Below are 22,981 nucleotides of genomic sequence, written 5' to 3' on the forward strand. Positions count from 1 at the left end.
TTCCTGGGATACAGTATCACTGTTACCATTCTTGTGGAACCAAAGACAGAGCAGCAATAAAATGTTGAAGGAATTATCCGACTGTTGTTTTTGTTTTTAAAAATATTGGTCTACCTCATTAGGATATCGTGTGTTTCATGATGATGATTTGTGTCTTATAATAATGCAAAGTGCCTCCTTTTGTATATGTTATAATAGAAAGTTCACATTGTAAAGTATTGACACATTTTCCAATAAAACGAAAACTGAAAACTGCTCTTCATTCACGATTTTGTTCCTAATTTATTTGCATTCTCTTGTATTTAAAGACATATAATATTTGCTCAAAATCAAAAAGGAATATGAGATTTTAATCAATCCAGAACAGTAAATTAATACACACAAAAGCCAAATCAGAATAGATTCACTCAAAAATATTCTTAAAATACGGATCAGGTCAGTTCTATATTGTAAAGATGCGCACCATAAGGACACAGCAAGGTATTTGAGTTTTTCTGACATTTCTCAGGGCATAACTCTCGCACATTGTTGAATATCAATGAGTGAGGGGTGGGACACACACATTTAATAAAAGGGTGATTGTTGACAATGCCCTGAGTAGGCAGAGGCATGGTTGGAATTGTGCTCCCATCTCAATGCTGCGATTAAGACACTCACTGCTTGCTCCGCTGCTCTAACATAATTCTCAAAGGCTAATTCTTTGTGATGGTGTATAGGAGACAGTTAACCTAAAGCAAGAATCAGAGTCATTAACGGAGCCAGAGAGTGTGACTCTAGACCCAGGTCCAGAGGAAGGAAAAGCTTCTGAAACTGACAACGGAAACAGTCCACCTGTGGAAAACCAAGAGGAGAAAACTGAAGAGAATCCAGTTATGAACTTCTTCAAAACACTAGTAAGTGACACAATTTGAGAAATTATGTGTTGTTTATATGTTCTTGATATTTCTGATTGCTTCTCTTGTAAAATTATACTGGGGAAAAACAAATTGTAGAATTGCTGTAATCAAAGTGAAAAAAACAAACCCAACCTTGTTATTTCCAACTATTACTGAAGGCAAACAACTGCTCAACCAACAAGGATGAAGTTAGTGTGTGTTCTTATTATTGTTTAAAGCCACTTTATCCAAGACATTTGGTACTATGCCCGATCAAGTGGAGATGAATGAAAATAATTTAAACAATGAAAATGTTTTGTTTAATTTTGATTTGTCTTTTTGTAATTCATCGTATCCCATGCTGAGGTATGTGGAAGTGGGATTTTACAAGTATCCATAACAAATTCTGCCACGATGACAGCGCCTTATGGAAAACCTACAACAAGCAGCTATTGTATTTCCTCTTCATCATGCTGTCTTTTGGATTCATGCCGTTTTAAAGAGTTACCATTGCCCTAGCCCCATGCTAATCAAGTCATTGAACATGCGGGAATGTGGTGGCCCATTGTTCAGCCCATAGTGTGAGCTCACAAGGGAGGCCTGTGCGGTTGGAAGTTGAGATTTGTGAAGATTGAGCGAGGGCAGGCCTACGCCATCTCCGGAGCACAATAGCTGTCACAATGACAGCGCATGTACTGTATGTGCTCTGTCAGGGACCTCAGAGCGCACTCTGTGTGCCTTAGTTAGTTTACCATAAAGGCCTATGTCTGGATTGATGAAAGGCTTCTATTTTATCTAAATAATTATTTTTCTGTTCCTGTTACAGCAACTACATCCTCTGTTTTTTGAACATTTCACAATGCAGTTTTACTGCCAGCTACATTAAATAACATATTGCTTCTTGGTACTTACACATTTCAGATTTGAGGATTAGGCGTTTTCTTTTTCTTTTTCTTTTTTGTGTGGTATGCAAAAAAACGACTGAAGACAGTTTTCCTTTCCTTGTTGCACAGGTGACTTCCACTAAAACATCCAAAAAGGAAACAGCTACTCCTGATGCCAAAAAAGATCAGGTGAACAGATGCTCATGAAACATTACACTACTTGAAATATTGCTCTCATTTGATTTCCTCTCATTACTTACTATCATGCCATATTTATTTCTATTTCCAAAGCCATATCAGTGAATTCAATAATGTTAGGGTTGATTATCAAACACAGGCTGCTAGTAGTTTGGAAAATGCATTTGGAAGTTGCTGTAACTGGCATCCATTCCTGTCAATTTCTGCTTCTGTTCTGTTTGTGACTCTGTTTGTGAATTCAAAAAAGAACATTTTATTTCTAAGGGACCAGCATTTACAGTACATGTGCACAAATCTTTGTTTACTTCAGTTTAACTTTATCTCTCTAACTGCTTCCTTTTTCTGTTGCCAAATAGTCCCAGAAGGAGAGCCAACCAGCGGCAACCACTACTGTGAGCATATAGCCCATAAAGAGTTTTTAATTTGTATGGTAGATCTCGCAATTCAGAGGAAAGGCATTCATTTCTGATACATGGCTGGGTTCTGTTCAGCCATCAGTTCTAAAAATGCCAATTCATTTTTCTAATTTTACATTTTACATACTAATTTGATTTTTAATAGTTTCACAAGTTGGAAGAAAATGTATTTGCTGAAATCATATCTGACATAATACTACCTAAAATTACCATTACATAAAATGTATTTGCTTTTAAAGGAGACGGTGCGGACAGTTTCCTACAGTTTTCCTCAGCAAACCATTATTTTAACAACCTCTCTCCCTCTTGAATAGGCTGCACAAGTATCTGAGCCTCCTGCAGCAACCAAAGGAATGTCTGTCCCACCGCCACCTCCTCCAGAGCCACCAAAAATGGAAATCAAAGGAGAACAAGCTGCCAAACCTGTGAAACCCACACCAAAAGAAGAACCAAAAGCTGCTGCAAAGGAACCCGAGCCCTCAAAAGGAAAATCAGCCAAAGACACTCTGAGCAAGTTCTTCCGCCAAAAGGTAAATAAACAGCTGTAACTGGAGACTGCAGGATAAGATCATTATTTTAAAGAGGTGTTTATTCATGTAGACTTTCAGTGAGTGCATATTCTACAGGGTGTCAGACTATAACATAGTGTGAAACATGCTGTATGTGAATTTGAGGTACTACTAGGCGTCAAGGCATCCAAAGGCAAAGGTGCTTCAGCAAGTGGAGCCAATGCCCCAGCCAAGACTGCAGCAGTGGTACAGTAGATTATCATATTCTCAAACTGACCATTGGCTCACCCTGTTACTAACTGAACAAGAACTGATTTGTCTGGAGGTGGCAGAAACTGAACAGTTCGCTGTTTCTTAATTGGAACAGCAGTTATGTAAGGTAGTATTTGTCCTGTTTCGAAATTCATCCAGGAGAATCAGGGTTTGTGTTAGTCACTCACGACTCCTCAGTCAGACATGCGATAACCGTGCGACCTTGGTCAAAAGGTTTCACTGGAAAACTGTCTCTAATCAGTCTCCGCTGTTTCTACCACAGTCCACTTTTCATGAAAAATCACATTCCAAACATCAAAAGTGCATCAGTGATTCAAGTTTAACATTTTGGGAAACAGACTTTTTGTTTACTTGCCTAGAGTTAGATGAGAGGAGCTATGCCACTGTCACGTCTGTGCACAGCGTTTGAAGATAGAGCCACGAGGTGATTAGCTCAGCTAAGCATAGAGACTGGAGACAGGGTGCAAACACAAACATACCTACCAGCACCTCTACAGCTCACTCATTAACATTACACCTTGTTTGTTTAGTCTGCAGTGATATGACTAACTCTTGATAAGAGAGTGAATAGGTGTTTCCCAAAATGTCAAACTGTCCCTTCAACCAGTTCACATTAGTGACCATTCAGTGCAATGCTAACATATTACGCTTTTCATAGTTTAAATTTTTTTTTAAGGTTATGAGGGCATTTTCTTTCTGTCTTGTTGACTTAAACTAACAATGAGAACTCCTTCACTGTCCCGCAGACAATCGAGGTGGCACAACAGCCAGCAGTAGACGTACAGGTACACTAAAGAGTCCGCTGAGTCTTCTCAGTTGTATGCAGGGAACTTTATATTCGTGTATTCTAATGTGCGTGTCTCTACCCGCACAGGATTTTTGTCAGTGTGACATGCTGTACAGTAAATTATGGCATTTTACCTGCTTAATCAAATTAGCATGTGTTCAAAATAAACAAAGCAGTTTTACTCTGCAGGAGAAACCAGCGGAGGCACCAGAGCCAGTTGTAGAACTCCAGGTAATCCCAAGAAGAGTTCTCAACATTGGGGATTTGTTGTTTTTTTTAAGAAGTGGAATAATATTCTGATCATCTGATAATATCACATCACCGTGTTCTAAATTGCATGGGTCTTTTTTTTTTTTTTCCACATGTTCTGATGATTCATTTGCATTTGCTCAGAGTGAAAATAAGGTTGAGCCTCAGGAGACAGCAGAGGAGGCGGCACAGCCAGTTGTAGAAGAGCAGGTAAATCAGCAAGAAGTGCTCGGCAATATTAATTCTTAATTTTCTTCACTCCACAGGCACCTCTGCCATGATGTTGTTACAGATGTACCAAACATTATGTCGTACCAAAGATCTTTCAGTCATTTCAATAAAAACATCAAAATCTGGATTTGAAGTTTAAGAAAAAAACAAACACACTGTTTCTTAATGGTTTGATTAATTAATTCTCTCATTTGTTAGAGCATTTTATCACATTGCACTCCATTGGTGTATGTTGTACACTATGAGTCAGGTCTTGATTTACTGCATTTCATTCAGTATTTGAAAGTAGGTGGAAACAAATAACTGTTCCTTCCCTGCAGATGGTGTATGGGCTACAACAGATAGTGGTAGAAGCTGAGGTAAATTGAAGGAGTTCAACATTTTGGGAAAATTCGTTTATTTGCTTTCTTTTCGTTCTTACCTTTTGTTTTTACACTTTCATTTTGTATGGATCTAAACAAAGGCGCTATAACCAGTTAAGATTTTGTTAGCTTTGGACAGAGCCGGGCTAGCTGTTTCCCCCTTGCTTCCACTCTTTACGCTAAGCTAAGCTAACCTGCTGCTGGCTGTGGCTTCATATTTATTGGACTGTATGAGATACTGTATGAGAGTGGTACCGATCTCCTTATCTTACTCTTTGCAAGAAAGGAAAAAAAAAGAGTATTTCCCAAAATGTCAAACTATTCCTTTAAACAAAGACAATCTCTTCAGTCTTCAGTGGAGATGGAAACATTTCTTTTCCTTCTTTTGTGTGTGATGGTGTGGGTTTCTTTATTCCTACAGACGCTGGTTCCTATCTGATTTTTCCGCCTCCTCTCTGCTGTGATCCTGGATATTTCCCCCCCTTTTTACCTCCTCTTTCACTTGCAGGTGGCATATCTTGCTCTCACTCTGTCAGCTTCAATGTTGGTCATGCCTTTAATTTGTGAAAGCTCATGATATGTATTTTTCCTCTCTACCGTTTTGATAAAAGAAAGTGGATCCCTCAAAAGCTGGCACCCTGGAGGCTGCTGCAAAGCCCGAACCGCCACCGCCTGTTCAGGAGGAGAAGAAACCAGCCTCAAAGTCATCCTTCCTTTCTCTCTTCAAGCCTAAAGTAAGCACCTATGCACATCATTTTTTTTATAAGCCTTTGAAATATCCTAAAATCTCAGAGTATGAATTGTGGTGGGATTACCAAACAGAAAGTAACACATTGATGTGAATTTGAGGTACTGTTAGACCACATGACTACAAAAGTCCTGGCAGCCTCCACAAGTGGAGTTCGGCTCCTCAGGAGAACTACTGGAGTGGTAAATACAGTAAAGTTACCTCTCGAGAACAGATTCATTATTAACCAGAGTGATTTCATTAATTACATCTGGTATTAAAACCTGCTCTAAAACAACTTTTTTTCTCCAATTGTTATTATATTTGAGAACCATAACAACACACATCCGTGCTTCTGTGATCATCCCTCATAATGGTGCAATCACTAAGACAGACTGGATCCTAACAACAGATGCAAATCTTAATGTCACTTCAAATGTCATCTCAAAGTCCATCTGCACTTGGCGCGCATAAGACGCTGTCTGCTGTTCTAGGAGTGGCGTGATTTCGTTTTTCAATATGTACCCCAACGCTTTCAGGCTGCCGATCCCAAGAAGGCAACCCCTGCCCCAGCGGCCGCCGCAGAGGCAGCTCAGACAGTTAAAGGCAAGGAGGAACCTAAAGCAGCAGCCAAGTCGTCGGAGGTGGTTGTAGATAACAAACAAGCTTCAGGGGCCCCCCAAGCTGGAGATGATGCAGCCGGTGTTCCCAGAAAACTGGAGAAGAGGAACTCCATCCAGCTGTTCTTTAAAAATCTGGTAAGGAGAGAGGTATTATGGACTACAACTCTGAAGCGGAAACAATACATTCTTAAAACACATACAACACATAAGCATATTGATGCAGTCGCGTTTATTGGGGTTCATTTTGAATGGCACTGCATATTGCAGCAAGTTGTCCCTTCGTCCCCACTAGATGGCAGCAGCAACTCACTAAGTAACTGAAGGTGCGGGCCCTATTTCACAGTGCAGTGCACATCAGGCTACACTTCCTGAGAATTGTTTTGTGCAGTTTGATTTTAAAAACGTACAGTCAATAAATTTGACTTTGTCCTCAGTGTAACCTGATCCAGAGGACACACATCTCGTGCAGCATCGCAAGTGATGTAGTTTCGTGAAATGATATGATAAGTGAGAAAAAGGGGAAAAAACAAAGAACTCGGGTTAGAGATTTCTTCCCAAATCTACCATAAAGAACAAGGTTTTCAGGAGACTCAAATAAAACACAAATAAATAAAATGTAATGTCAAATTTGGCTCGGATGACATGGCTTTTTAAAGACCAGAGTAGTGCAGTAAATATTGTAAATGAAAAAGCATTTTCGATTTCCTCCCTTTAAATTTCAGGGTCAGAAACGTCATTCTACAGACGCCGGAGTCCAGACAGAGCCGGTCGCTGCTGCTCCAGCAGCAGAGAAGGCCAAATGAAGCCAAAAGCCAAAGTGAGGTTTCCCTGCACAGACTCCATTTCTCTCACTCAATCTTTATCTCTCTCTCTCTCTCTCTCTCCTCAACCCTTCAACCCCTTGAATTACCTTAACTACATTTTTTGTTTGTTACTGTTTAGACGTTGCAATATGAAAGGAAAGGTTACGGGATAAAAGGACACACATATATGTCTATATATATCTATCTATATCTATCTATATATATATATATATATACATACACGTACATACATATGGATATAATGTCTTGACAAGTATCGCAATGTGATAGTGAAACCTTTTTCTACAGACATTTAATGTGACTTGTCTCCGATCTTGTGAACTTGCAACCTAACACACTGGGCTTATGCAATATACGGTACCATGCTTTGCTTTTAGCAATTAATTTGTCTTAAAAACACAGTGCTATATAGGTTCATACCAGAAAAATCATGCAGAGGTTAATAGGGAACGATATAGAAAAAGGTACTTAAACGTACATGACATTAAAACCGACAGCTCCTGATAGCGCTAATAAGAGGAGCATGTCTGCATTTACAGATTTTTTGACTGTATTTAAGATGTGTGTAGACTAAAGCACATATGTACATATCTTAACAGTCATATATTGGGCTATGCAGGAAATCACAATCTTTAGTGTTCTGTGGGGAACTGATTGTAAGTATTCATGGTAACAAATGCATCAGTGGTGGCAAAATTGTGTCGTTGTGCAAATGTGTCCTCGTGGTATGTTTTGCTTTTGTATTAGTCGTAAATCACAGACGATTAGCTTTTAATCTGATAGCAGCACTTTGTGTCATGTCATTTAACTGAAGCCTTATGGTGTTTGTCATTTGTGTAAGGCATATGTGCAATTGATATCATGCTTTTGTTTGCCTATCTTCATGCGTGTATGTGTAACTTCAGTTATCTTGAAGACAATAAATATGTTCACCGTGTGTCTGTTCTTCTTCAGTGTGACCTAAATGGAACTGAGAAACTTGATCGAGAATAACTGGGAGTTGCGCATCTGCAAAAAAACACGTGGCGATAAAAAAAGTCTGGCAGAAACTAAGTATGACAATCTTTTACCACTGGCATCCAAATCATTTTCATGCATACAAGTTAAAGCACTAGACCTGTGAGCTAGTAAGGTGTGACACATAAGACACACTTTGCTATGTTGGGCGTAGAGGCAAATACTTCGAGCCTTACTCATCTTATGTATTTATTTGTATCACTGACAGACAAGGGACGTTTATCTGACAGACATGGTTACAAAAAAAGGAAACTGATTGCAGTGGTGGCCATCATTGATAACTCTGACAGACACAGAGATGTTCATTTTTAGAGTCCAGGATACACGCCTCAGAGATAAAAGATGGAAAACAGGATCTAAGGAATTGTATATTTCAGCCAAAGGAAGCCCTCAAATCATCTTTTTCCTTTTATGATGTAATTTCTATGATTGATGGCACAGTGTGCAGTCTGTGGAAGGATGTGTTTTAGATGTCTGAGACCCACCATTAAGCGATGAGTCGCGGCCCCCGAAGGCATAACTCACACTGCTCCTTTGTTATCAATGAGACACAATCTTCTTGTATTACCCTTCGTAACAGGTGTGAAGATTTTAAATTGTGCATCAAAGTAATTGCAGTGGCACTGAAGGTTAAAAGTGAGGTATTGCTTCCGCAGTTAAGACGTGTGGTCCATTGTCTGTGCTTCTCACTGGGGATTGTTTCAAATTAAGATGCAGTATTGCTGGTGTGAGCGAAGATCTTATGTTCATTACTAAACATAAAATATACTGCTGATGGAACTAGAAGAAACACATTTTTGAAGGGGTGCAGGAATTAGACGGAAGGCTATGAAACAAGGGAATAACAATGTTGAACTTTTGAAATATCTATTCTATGCTTGTCATATTAATTGGGATATCCTGTAAATGAGATGTACTCACTCACTCACTCATCACAAACCCTTATCTACGTTATCTTGACACGGAAATCTTCATAGAACTCACACTGAGACTCACCATCAGTCCCTGATGTCTTCACTTTCTTACGTCGTTATTCAGAAATTCGCCCGGCCCTTAATGTGTCCTGACAAAAAAACGGTGCGGGCGAAGATAACAGCTGCATTCCCCCACATGCATTATGCCAGAATTGTGAGCTTTTAAAGGGAAAGCTTTTCTGTAAAATGATGAAAGCGATCAAATTTCATGAGGGCTGGTCAGTCCTTCCTGCAAAATCACAGACAACAATGAACTGACACGTTTATCAAATTGGGAACGGTTGTGCTGTAGGAGCAGACTTAACCATGCAAAGACTGTAAACACTGCACAAGACCTGCTTGACCACCATGTTGCTGCAGTTCATCCCAGGACAATGCATGTGACTGTGTGAATGCAGTGAGCTCGGAGGGGCTTGGAACAAGGGAACAGTGGGCAGGGAGGCCTGACAGGAGGCCTGCTGTCAGGACTAATGTGCATCACGAGACTGCTCGTTAGTAACAGGTCTGATCTGCTTGATTCTGATCTCATAACAAGTTAATAGCAATGATCTAGCCTCTAAAGGACAGTCTCGTTCAATTTAACCTTTATAATTATAAAGAGTACGGTCTACACCTGCTCCATATGAAAAATGACCTGAGATATCCTCTGTTATGATTTGGCGCTATATGAATAAAATTGAATTGAATTGAACTGAATTTAAACGAGGTTGAATCGTCGGGTCCTGCAGGCGCAACGTGCTTGTTTATATGTTAGGTATGTATTCTAATGCAGACGCTCTCTAGGGATGGTTTTCCAAGGGGAATTTTACATCCTGCTGGAGGGACAAAAGCCGTCTCAGAATACTGAAATGTTGAATGATATTCAAACATTTGCTTGGTACTCAAATCAGTGACATGATCCTGTTTTAACCTCAACCGAGAGATAACACGTTCAACCGGGTGCTGAGAAAAACCCTTGACCCTACAAATCCAAATTGTAAATTATAAGATTTTTAAGGCAAATGTTCAGAACAATTGCTTCTGTTTCCATTATTATTATTATTATCATTATTATTGTACTTGGTGTGGTTCCTGAAAAGTCTGTTGCCAGTAGACAGAAATTGTACTGTACACAGTGGTACGTGATATAAGTTAGACAGATTCGTAATAGATTGGTATGATTCACTTTTTGTGCCCAAAATAAGATATCACGCACAGTGTTTGGCTCGCTACAGACACGGTTAGGCAATGCTAAATACTAGTCAGAATGGATTTCTAAGGTTAATCGGGTACATATCAATAAAGAAATCATCAAGTTTCGGGTTAACCTCAGGCTCAGTTAAGGGTATGGATCTTCAGGATTAAAATGATGAGGTCTACGATGACCCTCGGTGTGAGACTTTTGAAGACTGATTTTCTTTTTGAAACATGTCTGCTTAGCCCTGGGCACAGAGCAAATCTGTCTAAATTTAAAAAGGAGAGATATTTATGTCCCGAAAGCCTGTTCTTTATGTTTAACGGCAGATCAAGGTGACAACTATAATTACATATTTGTCTTTCCCAGTTTTGATAATGAGAAAAACAGTTCAGTTAAACGATACTACAGTATTATTTCAAGTACTGTCAAATTTGAAAAACGATTCAACACTGGGAACATAATAATGGCAAAGTAACTGCTGAATCTTTAACCCGTTTGCTCATTTGTTTATTTTTGTAAAAGTAAAAAAAAAAAAAAAGGTTATACAGACTGCATGACACTCGCAGTAGAACAAAGAGACTCATCCTTTTCTCAATTTCTCCTCAGGAAAGAAGTCAAATATTTCACACACGTGCAGAAAAGTTGAGCCAAGGAATGCTTTTGGCGACTGGTAAAATTTCTCTGACGATCGACCAAACAACAGCTGGTTGCATTGAATAAACATAACCGGCTAGGGGTGAGAAAGGAGATTATATATGATCAGTGTCTTTCAGGAGTGACACCAGGATTATGAAAGAAGCCAGGCTGTGAATCTGGGGGAGAACAATGCAGTCAGCTGCTCCTGACACATCAAGACAAAAACAAGCCACGGCAGCCTTTCCCCAATCGTCGGCCCAGTTCCTATCGGGGTGTCTGTCTACTGAATACATAATTATTTATTCAAGAATTTGGTATTTCAAATATGCTACTTTATCTCTAGATGGAATTGACTGCTTTCGGTTTAGTGCTGAGCGCATACATATGTGTTTTGTTTTGTTTTGTGAGGAAACGATCTGAGAAATGAGTTTGGAGCATTTTGGAGGAGAAATGACATTTGCATAAAGTCAAACATCAGGACAAAGTTAATTAAATCAGTTAAAAGTTAACAGTGTTTGCCCACTTGTTGCTGTCATTACCACTACAGATGATGAATGCTAATTAAATAACTCCAATAGAATCTATGATAAAATTGCCATCAAGTCGAAGAAGCATAATTAAACACGAACCGCCACCACCTCCAGATAGAGGGATTTTTATGATCAGCTCAACATCTCTTGACAATTTCATCATACAGAGGCATCTTACTGCTGCTTCAGATTGATAGCCTTTCAGCGAGCCTTTGTGGTCACAGAACAATGGGAAATGAGCGGGAGGCCTCGACGTGTCACATGTGGTGCCTTTGATTAACATACTAGACTTGTTTGTGTAACAGAATCTCGGGGTGAGGCAAGAATACCCCAAAACTGAATCAGAGTATTTCCGGGGGGGTGGTGGAAAAATGTTTTAATTTAGGGCAGCACATGTAAGTGATTGAGTCTTAATAATGCAAAACACATAAAGGATATCTTGTTTTTGTATTGCCGGTACTCAGAGGACACATGGCCTATTTAACCACCCGTATTATGAGATTTGATAAGATAAAATAAACATTAAAAAAAATGTTTTGTACAATATTAGCTCTTATATCTAGTATGTGACAGGCATGTGATCTCTTTATTAGCATCTGGCATGGACACAATTGTCACATGCATTACCTGATGCTTGCCAAACCTGCAGATCTACTTGCACTATCATCACATAGTGAGCGCTGCACTTATCTGACCTGTTTGGTAACAACAAAGATTTGAAAAACCATTTTAAAAAAAATTATATATATATATATATATATAACTACAAAACAGTATAGTAGCCAACAAAGAGGGAGGATCAGGCCACAGCCTAATGTGAGAGATGGTTTTGGCAAACAGACTCTTCCAGTCTTTGTTCACTGTTCCTTAGCTGGGGGAGGTTACTGATAAAGTTTTTTTCTTTTTTTCTATTTTCTTCTCAGACATTACTGCCATTCAGGGGGGGGAGGTTATGTGTGTGTGCCTCAGTGATCAGTGTACACTGAAGTCTTTTGAATATCTTCATTTCTACCATCACAGCCTGATGTCTCCTCGGGAGGGTTCACGAGTGGAGGAGGGGCTGTTATTTAACTACACTTTAGCCATCGGGTGCTACTGTAGGTGCTGGTCTTTAGCATACAAAATGAGTGTATTATTTTTTATATTTTCTTTTGTGTCCGTGCAACCAAATAGTGACTTTATGGTGCCCCTGTCCTATTAGTATTATCATAAGCATTATTATAATATAGTATTGCACATTTGTTTAGACTTTGCCTACAACAATAGGCCTCCCACTATCTTACAAGATCACACACACACATTTACACACACCACCATAATGTGTATGGGTTTATCAAGAACATGTTTAGGTGACAGCAAATCTAACAGGATATAAAATGAATCCACGCTGGGTATTTTTTTTTTTTTTTTTTTTGGCGTGTTTTATAGGAAATAGGAAGAACCTGAAATTTCTTATGACTCAACCAACCAGCTTCTGCAAAAACCCTCATGTATCTGTGAAAAGTTTAAGGCTCCCCTCCCCCATCTCCACATGGTGGCTCTGATGCATGACGTGAGAGCATGGAAGAAGAAGGGCTACACTTTTAGGGAGGCTTCATTGCAGCATTACATATCAAAACGGTGTTGTTATGTAGCCCGTGGCTGTGAGCAGCACACAAACGCACAGTGTGCGCATATTAAAGAAGCTTCTGAGGCGTTACCAACAGGCTAGCCCCGAGGTCAGTGAACTACACGGAGAAATAGCACAACATTAGACATCACTGTGCACAAATGGAAGTGTAACCTGGGTGATTTAAAATACAAATGGAGGCCACATGCAAGTGTTTAAATGGCCAAGACTGGCATTCCTGTTCAAGCAACTGGTAAGTAGCCGGGACTCAGCAGAGTGTCACATAACTATATTACACAGATAACCCGACGCATTTGAAAAAAATAATAATTAAATTTAATAATAATTATTATTATCATCACAGGCGTGTTTTAGTCAAGATTATGTGTACTAATCCTTTTCTGTTACACGCCACCACGTGACCGCCCCATGGGTTTTGGTGGCTGCCGTGCACGCGCTCCATCTTCCCCCTCGAGAATCGTCGAGGAGAGAGCGCGCGCGCGCGCGTGTCCGGATTCAACAGCTGCACAGCGAGGGCTCGCCAAATACAACAAATATGATTCGCATTCAAACAATTGAATAGGTGAGCTGTCCGCCGGCAGCGCCTGGTGAAATGAAGAAGCAGCCTCACACGGGCAGCTCGGCTCACTGACTTCGGCCGCCCGTAGTGTCAGTATCATTATTAATCCGGAAATTCGGAGTTGGTGGGTATTGTTTGGTGAGTTTCTGCAGTTTGGTTCGAAGTCGAGACTACGCGAAGTGCAGTCTTGCTAACGTTGGTGTCGTTGGAAGGCGAAAGAACCCCGAGGTGGAGTTCGTGGCTTAACGCAATTTTTTTTTTGCGACGTTAGCGCGTCGTTAAATTACTTATCTGGGTGAAGTTTTGCAAAACAAAACAAAAACAAAAGAAAACAAAACAAAACAACAACAACAACAACAACAAAACCGGTGTTAAACAAATCAATAAGCAACAACGTAAGTACACAAGGTATGGTTCCTGTTGATTTGCACCCATCTGTTGTCATGAAAATAACGTCAGTCATTGTCGGAACGCGTTGGTGGTTGAGTTAACGCTAGCTTAATTAACCTCTTCATTTATTTATTTATTTATTCATTGATTGATGATTTGAAGCGTTCCCAATCAGAGTTAAGGCCGGCGACAAATAACATGACCGATATTGATCTTTATCGCTCAGAAAGTACCCAGTTCCCTCGTGCTGTCGCTTATTATGCGCACGTAGAAATGTAATAGCCACCCCGTCAACCACACGATTGACTTTGAAGTTTGACGACAGGCAACGGCGTAAGCTCTCAACTGCTAACTTCGAGCATCCCCTCACGGGTAAATTACGTTAATGATCCCCAACGAGGGCTGCGTGCTTGCTGGAATAACGAGGTGGCCAACGTCGACGCCGACCTCACACGAAGCGTGTGTGTGTGTGTGTGTGTGTGTGCTTTTAAAAAGGGAAAAGGAAAAAAGAAAAAAAAAATCATACTGTCATAATCGATAGTTTCCTGTGCTCACCTGGATTATGTCAAACGTACACACGGGCAGGCTAATTGTAGCTAGTAAATTTGGGTACCGGCGTCGATGGGCTATGTTTAATACACAAAGTTATATTCTCGGGAAGAATAGGGTTCAGTTACAGGAACATAAATTCAGATTTAAAGCTGGGATTTCCTCCTTATCAGCTGCTTTGCCCAGTTGCAACACCTTATTGTGTGTCGATTTGGGTAAATTTAAAAAAACATTATATAGATGCTACAGTGGGTTGCTATATGCTATGCTGTTGTCACAGTCTTCCCTTGCATTAGACTTGTTGGTCCAGTTGTTCTACTCTTTAACCCAAACAGACTATCAGTGTGATATTTGAATTTCTTAAACCTCTTCTGTCTATATACAGGCAGTTCATTATACATGCTGAAGCACCTTCTATGGCAAAGCGACAACGAGGTGGTCCCGGCAGTCACAGAACAAAAGGAAAACAGAACATTATACACCTGGGGCATATCATATAAATGTGAAATGCGTGAGTCGACAAGGCAGCCGAGGATTGGCAAACAAAAGTTTTTGATTTTATAGGTGCCTGACGGTTGTTTAATGCTGTTTAAATTCCATTCAAACCAGGTCCAAAGATCACATTTAAAGTGTTAATTTTGGGGTGTGATTCAGAAACAGCCGAAAAACTAGAAGCTAAAGGCAGTTTGTGTCAGAAAAAATGTTACATGTTAAATTAAGAACTTAATGTATTGGTCCCTGAATACTGTATTTATTCAACTTCCGTATACTGTATTCAGTAATTACTATTACCAGGTGTTGATTTGAAACAGTGTAGTTTACAAAATAAACTTTGTTTTTAGCTTTAACATGTCTATACATTAATATTAACCCTCTTAAAGTAGTAGGATTGTTGAGGTATTAAGTCTCAGCAATCATAGTTGACCGCTCACACACTAAAGGTTATATAGATACAAAGAATTTAAAAATAATGCTAGTGAAGAGGAAAAACATTGTTTCTATATGTTTTATCAGTGGCCCACATATAAAGGAAATGACTTGTCTGTGCAGTTGATTGCTGAAAAGATACATTTCCTGTTTCAGTATGAAGGAAAGCAGTTCTCTCTGTGTGTTGTATTTAAAACTGATTTTATCTTAAGTTAGGTAGAAGCTACCTGATCTTATTTTGATATTAAGCAATGCCTAAAGACGCTTTTCCCCTTTTTTTTTCTCTTCCCCCCCAGGTTCCCAATAGTCTGAACAGGGTACACAGCATTGTTGCTCCACCTTCAGAGGACAATGCCGACTCACTCCTTGCTGCTGTTTATGGAGAGCCCAGATGGACTTGCCCAAGACATTCTGATTAGTAACAATGCAAACATCCCAGGGCCTTGCTCTAGCATGACACCACACACCACCTACTCAGAAAAGGCTGTGTTGCAATCTGGGGAAAGCGTAACGCTGTCTTGTATGTTCTGTGATCAGACTTTTACTCAACAAGATGAGCTAGGACCCCACGTATTAACACAACACCCCACAACTTTCTTTGAACCCACTGTGCTTCGAGTTGAAGCAGAATTCAGGATCCCCGGAGATAGACCCCGACCCAAACCAAGCGGCCTCCTTGAAAAAGAGGAGGTTCACAGCTGTATTGTGTGTGGCCAGGTATCACAAGATGCCAGTGAGCTGGAGACCCATATGAGGAAGCACAAGGACTACTTTACTTACTGCTGTAATGTCTGTGGACGGCGGTTTAGAGAGCCGTGGTTCCTTAAGAACCACATGAAGATGCATGTAAAACCAGGAGCTAAGAGCAAGGCCCAGCAAGACTTGGAGACCCCGGTCACAGTCAATGGCGTCGTCCAAGACCCCGCTTCAGAGCCTGTAGTCACTGTTTACAAAATGTGCATGGTTTGTGGGTTTTTCTTCCCTGACCATGACAGTTTGGTTGAACATAGTAAAGTGCATAATAGAGAGGTGGAGCATGGCAAAGATAAAGACAAGGAGAACATGGATGCCACTACCGATTCTCTTGCCAAACAGGAAACATTTCTTCACAGTCTAAACCTTCTGCCTCGCTCTGCCGGAAATCGTTTGCGACATGAGAGGTCATCAAAATGGATTCCCCAGTTAGATCCCTTCAACACCTATCAGGCCTGGCAACTTGCTACAAAAGGCAAGATAGCAGTTGGTCCTAATAATACAAAAGATATAGGCCAGGAAGCCAGCACAGACAATGACGAATGCAACTCTGATAAGGAGGAGTTGAGTAATATTTGGTCTGAGGGCCAAGGAGACAAGGCTGTGAAAGAGGTCCTTGGGAGAGAGCTCCGCTCTCAGCAGCAGACTGTAGTAGAAAACCCAGAGCCACAGCGGAGGTCTCTGATGCAAAAGGATAAGGACAAAGAAAGGCCAACCACCTGTGAAGAATGTCAGAGGACCTTCAGGACATACCACCAGTTAGTTCTTCACTCCAGGGTGCACAAGCGTGAGAGAGGTGGTGAGGAGAGCCCAACTTCTTCTGTTGATGGGAAGTTGTCGAGAGTAGGCTCACTGGAGCATGCAGAGGAAGGCTCTGAGGAGGGCTTTGAGGAAGCAGCATTGACAGAAAATCTTGGTTCAGGTAAATTTAGGGATCATTACATGCTCATCCTTCACTCATATTGTCTTAATTGTGATATAGGAACTATAGAGAGAACTCTGGTACCAAGAGCTCCCCCTGCTGATGAGGGGTGGTAACACATCTTCCTTCCTATGTATTCATTTATATACTTGTGTCTGTTTTCAAAGGTGAAGATGGTTTTGATCGATCAAAAGTCAGATCAAAAGAATGCAGTTACTGTGGCAAATCATTTCGATCAAGCTATTACCTCACAGTTCATCTGAGGACTCACACAGGTACATTCAACACATTTACCTCAAATAATTTATGTATAAATATGAGACTATTTATTGTGTCCAGTAGGTATAATTCTGTGATTGATATTTATAACTGTGCTTATTCTTGACTGTTTGTTTCAGGTGAAAAACCGTTCAAGTGTTCTCATTGCGACTACGCTGCAGCCCAGAAGACTTCACTGAAATATCACCTGGATCGTCATCACAAGAACAAAACTTATGTGGATATCCCCAGCAGACCTGTGCCCTCAGTGCCCTCTCCCAGTGATGGAAAACATGGAAATGACAATGAAAACCCTGCCCCAAATCGATCCAAACTCTGGGTTCCTGGAGCCAGATCGTGCACCAGTGGAACACCAGAGGACAGATTCGATAGCGTAGACAGCAAGCTTGGCAAATCTCTCATTCAGATGAATGCTGAGTATGATGTGCTCATAAAGTGCCCTGCACCTGTTAACCTGAAAATAGAAAGGGAGGAGATAAAAGAAGAAAACTCTGAGTCCCCATTAAATCTGTCCTTAAAAGTGTCTCTCTCCATCCCTGCCAGTGCAGAATCCAGAAATGCATTAAGTCCAATTGCCTGTTCGTTTTGTCCATATAAAACCATGTACCCAGAGGTTCTGATAATGCACAAAAAGCTGACCCATAAAGACAAGCCAGACAGTACAAAAAAGAATGGATTTGGAGGCAGTTTGAAACAAAAACGTTATACAGGCTGCCCCCCTGCGCTTGATGGGAAAGACGTCAGCCCACTTCCCATGATTGACAGGCGCCACCCTCGTCGAACCAAATCCCCACCCCCTCAACCTGCAAAGCCACAAGAGAAGACCCCTAGTAACCCACCTCATGTTCCTAAGAGATCTCCTATCCGTGCGCCTGTACGTGGCGATGTCCAGGAGACCCAGCGTTATAGGCAGAACACTGATTCACATCCCGCTCAGGAATCCTCTGGGTATACAGAGCTCATAAGGAAATCCAGCACAGGCAGCAAGTATGGATTGGACCGACCAGGCCCCCCGGACAGAGTGGGAATTGGTGAGAGGGGTTACCCAGCACGAAGTGGTGTCATTTGGCACTCGGAAGCTGCCAGGTTGTGCCTGTCCAGCCGATTTGGGAGCCTCCCCCAGATGGATTTTGGTGAACCTTCCAACAAGAGACTAAAGTACTCAATACCTACAGGCAGGGATCCCGACATCGGTGAGAAGCCTGGCTTTAGAGGACCAGCAGGGGATGGATCCAGCAGGTTGATTATCTCAGGGAGAAGTTTGAAAACCACCTCACAAGGGTCGGGTCCCTCCACAGTTCCTGAGACATTGGGTCCTGTAAAGAATACATCGACAGCTATCGGAGGAGGTTTGGACACTGACTGGAGCATGATGAACCTTCTGCGCCCCTACACACCCAATGACCTGGCATCTCTCTATCACAGCACACCAGCTAACCCCAGTCATGGAGGACTGACCAACCCAAGATCAGGTATGTATTAGGTTAGCTGTCTCAGGGGAGATACATAGAGTAGTAGGTTTTTTTTTATTTAAACCAGGCTACTTGATAATCTTAATATTGTAGCAGTTTGTAGCGTTAACATTAAAGGTTTTTTCTCAGGGGGCAGAACTGTGCTGTACCAACACTTACCCACTCTGCCCAACCTGCAGAGGAGAGACCCCTCGGGCCCGTTCCCTAATCAACGCTATGGGGCCACTGACAAAAGTACCTAAAGCGGGCACCAAGGTAAAAAGGTTGAAAAATACTTTGAAATGCATACAGTAGGGCTTCCCCTTTGGATTATCAGACTAACCAAAATCTTTTGAAGTTTTACCTGGTACCTGACATGACTGAATCAAGTCATATTTGAAAAGCATTTTTTCTCTCTCTCTAGATTGATCTGTGCTGCTACCTTATTTTGGAGAATTTATGAAAATTTGTTCAATGTACAGATTTAAGAAGAGGTACGGTTTGTGCCCAGAAAGTGTCTAGGCTCCCCTAATTTAATATTTTTTCAGTAGAAACAAATTTATTTTGCATAGACATTTCAGGGCTCAGGCTTTCAGTGTACATTTTTTCTTTTTTGAATGAAAAAGTGCAGAATATCTGTCTTTGAAGATATTATTCCACTGGTGTGCACTAAGATATTTTTTTTTTTTTTCACTCAAAACTGTTGTTTCATCCATCTCTGACCCACACTAATGTTCAGATACTACCTGTGTCTATGACATAACAGTAAAATTTGTATGTGGGATAACATAAATATATCTGTAAGCTATCAGTACAAAAAAAATGTATTTAGTAAAAACTTAAGAGGAAGAATTTGTGTGAAAAATTGCTGCTCTGCTCACTTACTGTTGATGTCCAAGCAGTAATTAAGCACTGTTCTGTTTTTGTTTTTTGTTCTGTTTTTTTTTTTGTTTTTTTTCCCCAAAGCACTGGAGGGTGGGGATTTTCTGTCGCATAAGTTGATGGCTTCGGCCCAGTGGTTTACAAACAGGTCCTCGGTAACAAGTCCGTCTGTGTTCGTTGAAGTGGTTTTCCTCATGTTATGGTCTAGACACTGTTATTCATGTCAAGGTGCTGTAGCTACCATATCAGCTGAACCTCTATGTCTAGTTGTCTATTGACTAGAGACATGTTTTGAATATGACTTGATGGATGTTTTTGTGGGGCATTGCAGTATTTTGTCAAACGCCCCATAAAACACAAGCTCATCTGGTGACAAAGAGTTGTTACTACTGAGGTCATATTGACCAATGGCACACAGTTAACTGTAACACAATTTGGGTTGTGGAATTCTCTGATATACTTGGTATTTACAAGCCCAGTTTTATACACAGAAAAGGTTTTGTGGTTATTGTTTATCCTTTTGAAATGGCAAATGGCTATCATCTGCTTTATTGGTGCCTCAAATCCATAAGCTGTAAAAATGTACTAAATTACATGGAGTTCTGTATGTGTGTTAAATAGTCATGCTGTATTTTTTTTGGGGGGGGGGCTGCACATTTAGTCACTATTCAGGAGCTTGCTTTTACTATGCAGAGTCTTGGAAGTGTTTTGTTTCATGTGACAGCAGTCAGTCCTGGCTGATCATCAAGTAGCCTTTTAGATGTCGTATGACTGTGGTTTGGGAAAAAAAAATACAAAAGCAGCTATGTTGATTAAATGGCTCAATAAATTATACACTGTGAACAAAAAAGTCTCAGGTTAACTCCTATTTGCAAGCAGTTTAGTCTGTTGTGTAATGTAGTATTTTTGCCACTTTGAAAGGCTTTGGTTAAGTTATTTGTTTTTCTTTGGTATTCACAGTACTTGTGTACTTATGTAAAAATGAAAATATTGTTTGACATTTGTATGACACTTTTCAATAATAAAGTGAGACGCGAAGAGCTCTGTGGCACTATTTATTACTTCACTGATGAGCACCTGGTCACCCACAATCATCACGACTTCTCTCCCCTCGGCACAGTTTGATGCCACAGGAAACAGATTAAGCTGCAGTTTTAGGGCCCTGCGAGCAATTTAACGAGGCAGTGATTGGTATTGTTTGGTACGACAAACCCGTCTCTCATTTGGACATCTACTGGGCATAGGTCACACATACCTGTAGCTGAAATACTTTTTGAGTTGTCAAAAAAGATGTTGTATCATACCTCTTGCAAATCTAATATATTTTGGACTACACCGCACCTTTTTTTTTTTTTTAACCGCTTTAGGCTGTTTATTGTTGAGGATCCCTATTAGCTTCAGTCTGAAAGAATTAAAGAATTAGTAACAGTCAGATTGAAACAAGACTGAAGCTGGTGCATAACCCAAAAAGTGACGGGAGCTGAATCAGCTGGTAAATACTTAAATCGTTGCTCTAAACTTTTCGGATTAGAAACTTATTTAAACATTGGTACAAGGTTCCAATCTGAGGAGGCTCAGGATACACCGCAGAGCAATATTCAAGGCGGGTTAGAATCAATGATGTGCTGAGACCAAGACATGGTGGTTCACAGTGACACAGAATAGTTGGTCTCTTCAACTTGCTCCAAGGGGAAGAGACTGATTTAATAGTGGATAGTCTGGCTGTGGATCTGAAAAGCCTAGACTCGGATAAATTCAGCGCTAGATTGTTTTTACATACCCAATCTGCCACCTTTTCCATCTTTTCATTCAAGTTTTTCCGCTACATGATCAGTCGACTTTAATATGCATGGTGTTGCAGTAACATGATCATTTCAGAGTATTACTACTCTACTATCTTCGATCTCCAACGAGAAACAATTTTGGGGAGCATGTGTCGTCCACATACCTCCATCACAACATGAATGAATGAAAGAATCCCCTTTCCACAAAGAAAGGATGCTTTAATATTTTTTTTTTTTTTTTTGGCGTGAGATTTTTCTCATCTGTAAAAATGTGAATGGACGTGAAACTGAGGAATATGTGGCAACTCCTCCCGTCCCCCTCAACGACTCAGATTGACCACTAGAGGGGAGTATTTACAAAGTCTAGATTGTGGCCTGGTGAGACGCTGCTGTCAGAGCCCTGCATGTTCAGTCTGAATTGCAGACCTTCGGTGTGCAGTGCATTAAGCTTTGATAAAACTGTACATTGTGGCCGTGTTGAAACTGGAATTATAGAACTTCAGCGCAAATTAAAAGTAGTGTTTATCGGCTTTGATACAGAATAGAGCTTAAAATACACGACTCCTCTCCCTTTTAAAAAATACCCCTCCCTGCACAGGAATTTAAAAAAAAAAAAAAATGCTGCTCTTCTTTTTAGTTCAGTAACAATCACGCTGCACCTGTGGCCACACCCTGATTGGTGATGTCACACAGGTGTTGCCTGTCAGCTGTGAAAGCCAACACACCTGCTGGGACATCACCCACATTATGATTGAAAGTTTCAAACGGAGCAGCGCGGCAGCGGTTTTTCCCCTTTGTGATTCAGTAAGGATGTAGGCCTTAAAAACACAGAGCCTCCTGAGAGAAGTTTAGTAATAGCTTCTACATCTGCAAGACATGAGCAGACTTTTGTTGACCTTCCTCATTTCTATATAAGGAGAAGACTGACAAAGCCTATCGTGGCTGTGCATTCTGTAAACAATAAATTGTGAGGGACAATCTTCAGCACATTGAACACTTTAAACTTGATTTTTTTTTTTTTGCTTCCCTCCTCCCTTTTTGAGTAGGCCACATCTGTTTGCTGTCTGTTCCCCTGGGCCAGCACTGTGTAATCTATTGCATTAGCTCACATTAGTGCATATCGCCCATGGGCCTTGGTAATCACAAACGCAAAATGAGCATTTCACTTAGCATCACCCTCATATTCCCCCCACATTGTGGCAAACTTAGTGCAAACGCGTGGCAGAGAACGCAAGTCGACAACAGCTTATGACATGCGTCCTGTTACTCTCGATCCCAATGTCCAGAATGCTGCCAGGGTTTTCATGTCAAAAGCCTCTTTAATGGGCAAAGATACAGTCTGAATTTTCCCTATGTCTACTTCCTATTCTGTAAGTTTTTTCTATGTAATTTGTGCATTTCTGCCAAAATGTTGACCTTACCATTACTTACAGCATCATCTGTGGGCCTTTGTATGGTTTAGAAGCCTTAAAAAATAGGTTTCTCTACTAAAGTAGAAGTTAAGTTACAGATTCACGACATGGAGCTTCACATTTTCTTTCTTTACATGTTAAAGAAAACAGA

General features: G+C 40.6%; 2 protein-coding genes across 8 annotated transcripts; both read left to right on the forward strand.

Annotated features, from left to right (window-relative positions):
* The first annotated feature begins 721 nt into the window (after positions 1 to 721).
* On the forward strand, positions 722 to 7,875 carry bcas1 (brain enriched myelin associated protein 1). The gene is made up of 7 exons (XM_040153016.1): positions 722 to 893; positions 1,889 to 1,948; positions 2,314 to 2,349; positions 2,688 to 2,903; positions 5,396 to 5,518; positions 6,051 to 6,269; positions 6,857 to 7,875. Exons 1-7 carry the CDS (start codon positions 873 to 875, stop codon positions 6,935 to 6,937), a joined length of 756 nt encoding a protein of 251 aa, XP_040008950.1. The 5' UTR covers positions 722 to 872; the 3' UTR covers positions 6,938 to 7,875.
* A 4,949-nt stretch (positions 7,876 to 12,824) lies between these two features.
* Positions 12,825 to 20,674, forward strand: znf217 (zinc finger protein 217). 7 transcript variants are annotated; one of them, XM_040153010.1, is made up of 6 exons: positions 12,825 to 13,154; positions 13,378 to 13,484; positions 15,644 to 17,022; positions 17,190 to 17,297; positions 17,421 to 18,773; positions 18,903 to 20,674. In XM_040153010.1, the coding sequence occupies exons 3-6, from the start codon at positions 15,699 to 15,701 to the stop codon at positions 19,013 to 19,015; spliced, it is 2,898 nt and encodes a 965-aa protein (XP_040008944.1). In that variant the 5' UTR covers positions 12,825 to 13,154; positions 13,378 to 13,484; positions 15,644 to 15,698; the 3' UTR covers positions 19,016 to 20,674. The 7 variants fall into 7 exon arrangements, with proteins under 7 accessions (XP_040008944.1, XP_040008945.1, XP_040008946.1 ...); XM_040153011.1 differs by having other exon boundaries at positions 12,825 to 13,010; XM_040153013.1 differs by lacking the exons at positions 12,825 to 13,154; positions 13,378 to 13,484 and adding an exon at positions 13,493 to 13,619 and having other exon boundaries at positions 18,903 to 19,028; positions 19,177 to 20,674.
* Positions 20,675 to 22,981: the final 2,307 nt, after the last annotated feature.

The sequence above is a fragment of the Xiphias gladius genome, chromosome 18, assembly GCF_016859285.1.
Source record: "Xiphias gladius isolate SHS-SW01 ecotype Sanya breed wild chromosome 18, ASM1685928v1, whole genome shotgun sequence".
Taxonomy (NCBI): Eukaryota; Metazoa; Chordata; class Actinopteri; order Istiophoriformes; family Xiphiidae; genus Xiphias; species Xiphias gladius.

Coding starts and splice junctions, on each gene's coding strand:
- bcas1 (XM_040153016.1), top strand. CDS start 873: ATGAACTTCTTCAAAACACTA. Junction 5,519..6,050: donor TTTCTCTCTTCAAGCCTAAA/GTAAGCACCTAT, acceptor CAACGCTTTCAG/GCTGCCGATCCCAAGAAGGC. Junction 6,270..6,856: donor AGCTGTTCTTTAAAAATCTG/GTAAGGAGAGAG, acceptor TTTAAATTTCAG/GGTCAGAAACGTCATTCTAC.
- znf217 (XM_040153010.1), top strand. CDS start 15,699: ATGCCGACTCACTCCTTGCTGCTGTTTATGGAGAGCCCAGATGGACTT. Junction 17,023..17,189: donor GACAGAAAATCTTGGTTCAG/GTAAATTTAGGG, acceptor CTGTTTTCAAAG/GTGAAGATGGTTTTGATCGA. Junction 18,774..18,902: donor ACTGACCAACCCAAGATCAG/GTATGTATTAGG, acceptor GTTTTTTCTCAG/GGGGCAGAACTGTGCTGTAC.